The 10,000-nt window shown below is 40.6% G+C and overlaps 2 protein-coding genes across 20 annotated transcripts in view; both read left to right on the forward strand.

Annotated features, from left to right (window-relative positions):
• The window catches only part of LOC132861411 (NACHT, LRR and PYD domains-containing protein 12-like), a 242,043-nt gene that overhangs the window by 93,932 nt on the left and 138,111 nt on the right, over positions 1-10,000 (forward strand). For 9 of the 17 annotated variants that reach the window (XM_060892923.1, XM_060892931.1, XM_060892954.1 and 6 more), the window contains one exon: positions 1-59. This exon is cut by the window's left edge and continues 1 nt beyond it. The exons of 5 other annotated variants lie outside the window; for them this stretch is intronic. In XM_060892923.1, coding sequence (XP_060748906.1) covers positions 1-59 — 59 coding nt within the window. Of the gene's footprint in view, positions 60-802; positions 977-1,619; positions 1,940-10,000 lie in introns of those variants that run through there. 3 more of the 17 variants (XM_060893031.1, XM_060893048.1, XM_060893040.1) reach the window with 3 other exon arrangements.
• LOC132861557 (fatty acid desaturase 6-like) overlaps positions 6,677-10,000 on the forward strand; it is an 11,548-nt gene continuing 8,224 nt past the window's right edge. The window contains exons 1-4 of one of the 3 annotated variants that reach the window (XM_060893151.1): positions 6,677-6,766; positions 6,806-7,011; positions 7,100-7,266; positions 7,827-8,007. In XM_060893151.1, coding sequence (XP_060749134.1) covers positions 6,807-7,011; positions 7,100-7,266; positions 7,827-8,007 — 553 coding nt within the window. In that variant the 5' untranslated portion in view covers positions 6,677-6,766; position 6,806. Of the gene's footprint in view, positions 7,012-7,099; positions 7,267-7,826; positions 8,008-10,000 lie in introns of all 3 variants that reach the window. The other 2 variants (XM_060893160.1, XM_060893168.1) reach the window with 2 other exon arrangements.

A 10,000-nucleotide genomic window follows, 5' to 3' on the forward strand; every position in this document is an offset into this window, starting at 1 on the left:
GGAGTGAAGAGTCTCTCTGCTGTACTGGAGAATCCTCACTGTAAACTGGAGACACTGAAGTAAGATCATCTATTAAAACATTAATAATAAATCATGGTCTAATCTTCATCCAGGTCGTAATAATAGATAAACACATTGTGTATAAATAAAACACAGTCACAGTTGTTCTTGTCAATACTGAATAAACCATTTACACTTTCATAGTCTGGGTTTAAAAAATACACCAATGAACTAACAACTTCTCCAAAAACTAATTAGTATCTGACCCTGTTTTAGGTCTGATTACTGACAGTCTGATCTTCTCAAGAAAGATCTGTTCATGTGAACTCGGATTAAAACAGAGATTTTGTTGAGATGTGAAACAGAGAAAAGTTACTGTGATTTAGTCATCAGTGAAAGCTTTTTGAAGTGATTTATTCATTTAGACGACTAGTTAGTTAGTTTTCTTACAAAAATACTAGTTATGGATTTAAGGTTGTTTAGTTTAATAAAGTTTACATGTGTAATTGTAGTAAAGATCTTTACAGTGAAATAAAATGTAAAACTGAAATAATAAAATGATCTGCAGCTCAAAGTTACATTTATGTTTCTTACATCATATGATGACAAACAAACAAACGAATGAATAAATAAATAAATAAATAAAGGCTTTGTTGGAGTTTTCACCATAAATAAATAAATAAATAAATAAGTTTTTTAATTTTTCTGTAAAATTCTTGTGTGTCTGTGATCAAAGTGATTAAACACTAGAAACGTCCCTGTGTACAACCAGTGAAGAGTGTGTCATTGTGTCTCTATACAGGTTGTGGCAGTGTGATGTCTCAGATGAAGGCTGTGCTGCTCTGACTTCAGCTCTGAGATCAAACCCCTCACACCTGAGAGAACTGGATCTGTACAGGAATAAACTAGGAGACTCAGGAAAGAAGATGCTCTCTGATCTTAAGGATGATGAACATTACAAACTACAGACACTGTGGTGAGTAATGACCTGTTAATAAAAGTTTACCCTCATTATCATTACACATTGATACACATCACATTTCTCTTCAATAACCTTCAGATTATCAGGTTAGAAAATGTCACTATATTCTGTTTAATCAGAATTTTTCTAACGATTCTCTTTAATGCTGTTTTGTGTTCAGTAAAGTGTGTTGATGTAAAATTCATGTGATGGCAGAAAACAGGGATTCAGACAGTCTACAAAAAGTCACCAATGAGTTGATGAGAGTGATTGTTAATGAACATTGTGTCTTCTGTCATTCCTGTAAAATTCACCTGAGTTTGTTCTTAAAGTCTGCACTTAAATATAAATGTAGAACAAGATCTAAATGACACAGTAGTGTTTGTTATTTAAAAAAGCTCCTGTGATTGGATAAGAGCAGTGATGTGATGGGTAAAGATCTGCTCATTATCCTGGTGGAACTTGTGGAAGTTCTCATTTGTTCTAGTTAAATGTTAGAACACAGATGTTAGTAAGAATGAAGAAATGTTGAATGATTCATTATAAACAGGAGATGATGATGTTTCTGTTGGAGCAGAGATGATTACATGCTGTTGATCATGAAGTACCACAATCCACTTTGTGCTGACTAATTCACATCTTTTTCTTTCGTATTCAGGTTCTAATGAATATCTGTGTGTCCCCTGACGGTGCTTGGTGACTTCAACCTCCCCTCTGACAAGCTACATTCTTCTTCCCTCTTGTCTTTTCTTGACTCATTCACACTCACACTCAACAGCTACATCCCCACACACAAAGGAGGTAATGTGCTGGACCTGGTTTTCACCCGTCCTTCTCCAGCTACAGACGTGACTGCTACCCCACTACACGCCTCTGATCATCACCTGGTATCCTTTACCATCACTCTCCCTACCCTACCTAAAACTACCTCTCACCCCTTCGCTCTTACCCGCCGCAACCTTTACTCTGTCTCCCCTTCTTCTGTAGCTTCTGGCACTCTTTCTTCCCTTCCTGATCCTGAGTCTTTTTCCTCACTGCCCTTGGACTCGGCCACAGATACTTTCCTCTCATCTCTTTCCTCAACTATGGACTTCCTCTGCCCTATGTCCACTAAACCCAAGAAAACTTCTTGTTCTGCTCCTTCGCTTTCAGATGTGCTGCGCAACAATCGAAGAGAGCTAAGATCATCAGAGAGAAAGTGGAAGAAATCACAACTTGATGCAGATCTTGATTCTTACCGAACACTCATGGCCAAGTTCTCCTCAGATGTGACTTCTGCCAAGACTTCCTTCTACAAGGAAAAGCTTGAAGCTTCCTCACATGACCCTCGGAAATTCCACAACATCATCTCTTCTCTGCTCAACCCCCCGGCTCCACCTTCTTCATCCTCCCTGACTGCAGAAGACTTTGCTTCTTTCTACCAGGAGAAGATTGAGGAAATCTGCCGGACCTTCACTTCAGCCCCGACTGCACTTACATCTCAGAGTATGGACTCCCCTACACCTTTGTTGTCACATTTCTCAACTGTAACAGCAGAAGAGATTCTAAAACTCATCCAGTCTTGCAATCCTACCACCTGCCCATTGGATCCACTCCCTTCCACTTTGCTCCAGACCATCTCGCAAGACCTTCTGCCCTTCATTACAACTATCACCAATAGATCCATAGCATCTGGTCAGGTACCAACTACCTTCAAGAGAGCAAGGGTTATTCCCATCCTGAAGAAACCTGCTCTGGATCCATCAGACATCAGTAACTACAGACCGGTGTCACTTCTCTCGTTTCTTTCAAAAATTCTTGAACGCATTGTCTTTAATCAACTGTCTGTCTATCTCTCACAGAACAACCTCCAAGACCCCAACCAGTCTGGCTTTAAAGCAGCTCATTCCACAGAGACAGCCCTTTTAGATGTCTCTGAGAAACTACATGCTGCTAGATCAGCCAATCTCTCATCCGTCCTTATCCTCCTTGACCTTTCAGCAGCGTTTGATACGGTCAACCATAAGACTCTCTTAGCCACCCTCAGGAGTCTTGGGATTTGCGGATCAGCTTGGGAATGGTTCGCTTCCTACCTGGAAGGACGCTCATATCAGGTAACATGGAGGGGAGTGACATCTGCTCCACGTAGACTTTCCACTGGCATCCCACAAGGCTCAGTACTTGGTCCTCTTCTTTTCTCCCTGTATACTCACTCTCTTGGTGAAGTTATTTCCTCACATGGGTTCTCTTACCACTGCTATGCTGATGATACACAACTTATCTTCTCTTTCCCACCTGCAGATGCCACAGCTTCTGACCGGATCTCTGCATGTCTGGCAGAAATTTCATCATGGATGACTGCTCATCAGTTAAAGCTTAATCCTAGCAAAACTGAGCTGCTCTTCATCCCAGGTGATTCATCCCCAGGTCATGATCTTGCTGTATCCTTGCACAACGATCTGATCTCCCCTTCAGCCACAGCTCGCAACCTTGGGGTAACCATGGACAATCAACTGTCCTTTTCCTCCCATGTTGCTAATGTGACTCGCTCATGTCGGTTTCTTCTCTACAACATTAGAAGGATTCGACCATTTCTGTCCACACAGGCTGCTCAGGTACTTGTTCAGTCTCTTGTAATCTCTAGACTGGATTACTGCAATGCACTGCTGGCAGGTCTACCTATGAACGCAATCCGTCCTCTGCAAATGATCCAAAATGCAGCTGCCCGGCTTGTTTTCAACCTGCCAAAGTTCTCTCATACCACCCCGCTGCTGCGATCCCTCCACTGGCTTCCGGTAGCTGCACGCATCAGATTCAAAACACTGATGCTGGCCTACAAAGCCAAAAATGGACCAGCTCCCTCTTACCTCAAAGCCCTCATAACTCCTCGCACTGCACCCCGCACCCTCCGATCTACCAGCACTGCTCGACTGGTTCCACCATCTCTCAGGGTAAGAGGCAAGTATACTACAAGACTCTTCTCTGTACTGGCACCAAGGTGGTGGAACGAACTTCCCCTAGAGGTCCGGACAGCTGAGTCACTGGCTATTTTCAAGCGGCGGTTGAAGACCTACTTATTCAGGAAACACTTCAACTAGCACTTCTTCATTATCTTTTGCATTTTAAAAAAAAAAAAAAAAAAAAAAAAAACACCTTTGACACTTTCATTGTAACTTTGAACAAATGTTTTAAACTCATGGTATCTTAAGTATGTAACTTAGTGATCCAGCATTAATGTATTCAATGTTAGAGATTTAAGCACTTATGTACGTCGCTCTGGATAAGGGCGTCTGCCAAATGCTGTAAATGTAAATGTGTGTGATGAAGACTCCAGTGTTCCTGAATTACCATGATGGAGAATAGAGAACATGTTTATTAACACATCACTCATTTAGTTCTAACACATTAAACACACTCAGAGATGTGAGAAGTGTGTGTTCATCATGTACAGTTAATCAGATTAAACACAATTCTACACTGAGTTTATAATGACCTCTGATCCCTGGATAAAATTCCCTGGACCTCAATCCCATAAACACCTGAGGGATTATTTGTAACAGCAGGTGAAAATCCACATGAACTCGAGCTGAACCCTGTTCATTTTACTGTTTGTGTGATTTATTATTTGTTTATTATTGTAATATGATTTACACTTTTTACACATGTATACTTATAGCTATATTACTGGATACATAACTAAAATTATATTGTATAAAGCAGAGGTCACTAACAGGCGGACCGCCGTCCGGGTCAAGACCCAGAAGCTGTCCAATCCTGACACGGACCTACAGCCAAAACAAGGTTATGATTTAAAACTTGACTGGTGAGACGGAGAAAGGGAGAGAAACAGACGAGTGAGACGGAGAAAGGGAGAGAAACAGACGAGTGAGACAGAGAAAGGGAGAGAAACAGACGAGTGAGACGGAGAAAGGGAGAGAAACAGACGAGTGAGACGGAGAAAGGGAGAATAAAGAACAACCCTGCTGAAAAAAATTAATTCCATTCTGGTCCAGGGTGGTTTTTACTGGTTCGTGCTGGTATAATGCTGGTATAGTGCTGGTCAGTGCTGGTATAGTGCTGGTATAGATGGGTGGCCAGCATAGTCATTGTGTTATCAAGCAAAACGGGGCTGGTGTAGCTGGTTAACCAGTATGATCTTGCTGGAATGAGTTTTATGGGAACAACCTTTATTTTTGCTTGTGTATGTTTCTATGTAACACATTAATATAAGATTAAAACACAATATATTGGAATATATTTAACTATAAGTGTGATTATCAGTATCGGTACCATTAAAAGTGTATAAATAAGTATCAGCATCGTATCCTTGCAAAAAAAGTGGTATCGCTCATCCCTAATAGATAGATCGATGTCCAATAGAATCAAACAGGAGTTTGGAGTCGAACAATGCTAAAATCCATTTGTCTCAATTAAGAAGTAGTAAAGTTTGTTTTATTAGTAAAGTGGTAATGTGAAGAGATATTACCCAACATCAGCGTTGCTATGCAACCTTTAAAGCAACTATGTTCACGAAGGTAAATGTACTTCCTGCACTTTCCTAAAATAAATCTCACAATGTTTTCGACTACATTATATACCTTACAGTGTTTATTGAAATTAGTGTAAGTGCACGTGTTCCAGATCATCATGTTTTTGCCACCGTAATTAGGATTTTGTTTTGGGGTAAATAAAAAACTTCCGCTACATGACAAATCTACATGACAAATCTGCTGATCACTGGGAATCAGAATGTTGGCATACGTGAGGTACCTGGATGACGGCTGCATGACAGTCTCAACTAGTGAAATTAAGGACTTTAACTACGACATGTTTGACCAAACTCAGGTTTATTGGGTACGATGGAAGCAAGACTTCTTCAGGGCACAAATACTGATGCTTAAAGGTATGTAACTTAAGCAGTAGCTGTTTTATCGTAACTCGTTCACTGCACAATATAAACATATGAGTGATATTTAGTTTTGTTTCTTATTTTGTTTCTATAATTTTTCAGAGAATAAAGAAGACATAAAGCAGGAGTTGTCTAAAGACAAACGATTCCAGGTGGCACCTCTTAAAAACATATGGTCATCGCCACCACATACTACTTGTTCCTCACTAAAAGAGAGAGCGGAAGCTAAGACCAAAAATGTGTGTTGTAAAGGTTATATTGTGTAACGTTATTTGTGAATGTGTGTGTATTACAGTGTGATGGCAAATGTCATTGTTCAATAAATATTTTAAACAAACCTATGGATATATATGCATTTTATTTATTTTCTCTTATTGAAATGTAGCCCTACTTTTATTTATTTAATGAGAGAACGTTATACATATCTACAATCATACATATGTTCAGTTCTATGTTATGTGACAATAAATATTGTCAAAAAGTATTTAAATTGTACTAAATTTATTTGATTTGACAGTCAGGTATTGATTCCTTCAGATGTTGATACAACTACTAGGCTACTTAAATATATATCACACTAACTAGGTAGACATTATGATCTTATGGATCTTTGCTTCTAAAAAGTTTCTCTTACTGGACCCCTTTAATTTTAGTTGAATACCTCTGCTATAGAATATAGATTGATTGATTTATTTATTTAATTTGCTGTTGTAGGTACTTGAAGCCCTGAGGTTGCATATCCTGGTACAGTAGGTGGCGCTCTGCACCTAAATAAGTTGTTTGCGCTCAGCCATATAAACCGAGAAAGAAGAACAGAGAGAGAGAGAAAGTGAAAGTCTAAGTGTGTGTGTGTGTGTGAGTGAGTGAGTGAGTGAGAGAGAGATCAGTTTACCTCCGTGACTAGCAAACACAACAGAGTGTGTGAGTGTGTGTGAAGAGTCTGTTATAATCAGCAGCATGCAGCATGTCCCGGAAGAATGGACAGAGTCGGAGGAGAGGAAGAGATCAGATGAAGGACAGACAGAGCAGACGGAGGAGTGTGAGACGCTGATGATGGAGCTGACTCAACTCGTCCACATGACTGTGAGGGACAGCAGCTGGTGGGACAGGAGAGGACTGGACTGCACCATCCTGGCTTCAGCTTTCATCATCCTGCCCATAGGTAACAGACACAAATACACACACACACAGACAGACACACACAGACACACACTCACACACATCTTTCTGTCTGTCTTTCTCTCTCTCAGCGTTCCTGCTCTTGTCCTCGCCTCAGGTGTGTTACTTCATGTTGGGTTTGGTCGTGATGGGCGTGGCTCATGCTGTGATCACAGTGAAGGGAACTCACCTGGCCAGTCATGGCGTTCTGACTGAGTCCACCACCTGGACACAGTTCTGGAACATCTTCTTCATTGAGGTGAGACAAGCTTGGCCCAAAGCTGCTCAAAGGGGTGGAGCTTAAATGAATAGGGAATGAGCTAGTGTTAAACTGATAGGAGTGATGTAGCTAAGAAATGTAGGCATATTTAACTTATCATTATTATCTGTATGTGGTTCTTAAAGTAAGCTGAAGGAACAAGCAGTGATTCACTCACACACACACACACACACACGCACACGGCTTAAATACAGTCACCAACATCACAAAACTGAGTTGCAGTTAGCCTGCAAGCTACTTAATAGCAGCAAAAAATACAGCATTAAATATAGCCTGCTAGCTAGCATTATATTACAGTAGTTAGGATAATAGTTGTGTATAAATTACAAAACATAAATAAGATGTTTACGTTACACAGACAGGTATAATTTAGCTTGATTAACTATCCTATGACCTTGTGACATCACTGCTAAAGCCTTAGATTAAAGAGTTAGCATTAACACGGTCTGTTTTAATGTACAACCCTGTGTGCTGTGTCTCCTCCAATCAGGATGATTAGTGAGTCTCAGTTAGCTTCTGTTATCTGTTGTACGTTTCAGGTGTGTGGAGCATTTACGGCCAAAATGGCAGTGAAAGCACACGTTAAGACGCATCACGCTCACACAAACGTGATCGGACTCGGAGATTCCAGCACTTGGAAGATTCCGTTCCTGCCCCGAAGTGTTTACCTGTTCATCGCTCCGCTCGCGGTCCCCGTCATCACGCCTGTGGTTGCCATGGGTGAGCACAGACAGAGAGGGCGGGGCTTATGTAACGTTTGATTAGCTGATCACAAACTGGACCGTTTAACATAATGCACTGGATCAAAATTGAACAATGTATCACTTAGCTAGTCACTCAGCTGCTAGCTTAGCTAACGTGGGATATGCTATTAGCAGTGATAGAGAGAGAGAGAGAGAGAGAGAGAGAGAGAGAGAGAGAGAGAGAAAGGTTTAACATAGCTTTTATTCGTTAACTGAAAGAGAGAACATGTGCTTTACAATTTTACATTTTACACTTTACAATTTTGCACACACACACACACTCACACACAGTGGCACACAGACCCACACACACAAAGACTGCCAGCATGCACAGAGAGCGACAATCTCACACACACGCACACACACACAGTGGCACACAGACCCACACACACAAAGACTGCCAGCATGCACAGAGAGCGACACAGTCACACACACACACTCACACACAGTCACACACACACACTCACACACAGTGGCACACAGACCCACACACACAAAGACTGCCAGTGTGCACAGAGAGCGAGACAAGACAATGATCTAAAACCCAGTCAGAGTCTGATCAGCGCACGCACACACACACAGAGACACACACAGTGACACACACACAGTGACACACACACACACAGTGACACACACACACACAGTGACACACACACACAGAGACACACACACACAGAGACACACACACAGAGACACACACACAGTGACACACAGACACACACACACACTGAAGAGGACAGAGCATAAACTTCACACTCAACACAGGGCTCTCAAGTTTTGAAGACAGGCAACAGTGACATATTTTAAATATGTCTCTCTCTCACCCCCCCTCCCCCAAAAAATTAAAATAAAACAAATAAATAAATAAAAAATTATGACATAAAACATTCCAAAACTTAATATTTGAATTAAAGAAAACATATTAAATTATACAATGTCGTGCTGTTGGTTAGTAGCCTTATTTTTCTGAGATTTATGATAAATTCATTATTTTATAAAATGTCATAAAGCTGGGGCCCCCTGGCACCATCTCAGGGCCCCCAGTTTGAGAACCCCTGGCACTAGACTACTTGTTCTGATCAGGTGTTGTCAGTAAACAGGCTGTAAAACTGTTGGCTAAGTTACAGACACTGTGACTGCTGTTAGAGACGTTTCCCAGATCATCAGCAGGAGTTTTTCATCAATGTCATTGTTTGTGTCAAACACGTTGTGAATTAGTTGTAACATTAAACAGGAGATCATGACTTACTCTGTGCTCAAAGTGATGCTCACAGCTCCAGAGCTTTTCTCTGTGGGTGAACGAGGACGATGATGAACAATTCCAGGATCTGCTTTTTTTTCATTGGTTGTTGTGTTAAATCTGACCCAGATACAATAGAGCTATTTTCTGATTGGCTATTGCAGGGCTGCCAACTTTTGAGTTCATCTTAGAGTGAGATTTTGGGGGCGGGGCTTTGGTTATGGGGCGGGGCTTATGGGGGCAGGGCTTGGTGTGGAAAAAAAATACAAGCACAAAATCCTTGCATTAGCAGAAGTGTATTAAGTATATACTGATTGTCAAAGTATTTGGTATCTGTACAGAATTTCTTGGGAGATTTACATTACATTTAATTTTCACAAACATTTTACAGAAATAGGATTAACATGTGATTAACATGTTCACAGATTAACATGTGATTAACATGTTCACAGATTAACATGTGATTAACATGTTCACAGATTAACATGTGATTGACATGTTCACAGATTAACATGTGATTGACATGTTCACGGATTAACATGTGATTAACATGTTCACGGATTAACGTGATTAACATGTTCACGGATTAACATGTGATTAACATGTTCACGGATTAACATGTGATTAACATGTTCACGGATTAACATGTGATTAACATGTTCACGGATTAACATGTGATTAACACGTTCACAGATTAACATGTGATTAACACGTTCACAGATTAACATGT

The sequence above is a fragment of the Tachysurus vachellii genome, chromosome 2, assembly GCF_030014155.1.
Source record: "Tachysurus vachellii isolate PV-2020 chromosome 2, HZAU_Pvac_v1, whole genome shotgun sequence".
Lineage (NCBI taxonomy): Eukaryota > Metazoa > Chordata > Actinopteri > Siluriformes > Bagridae > Tachysurus > Tachysurus vachellii.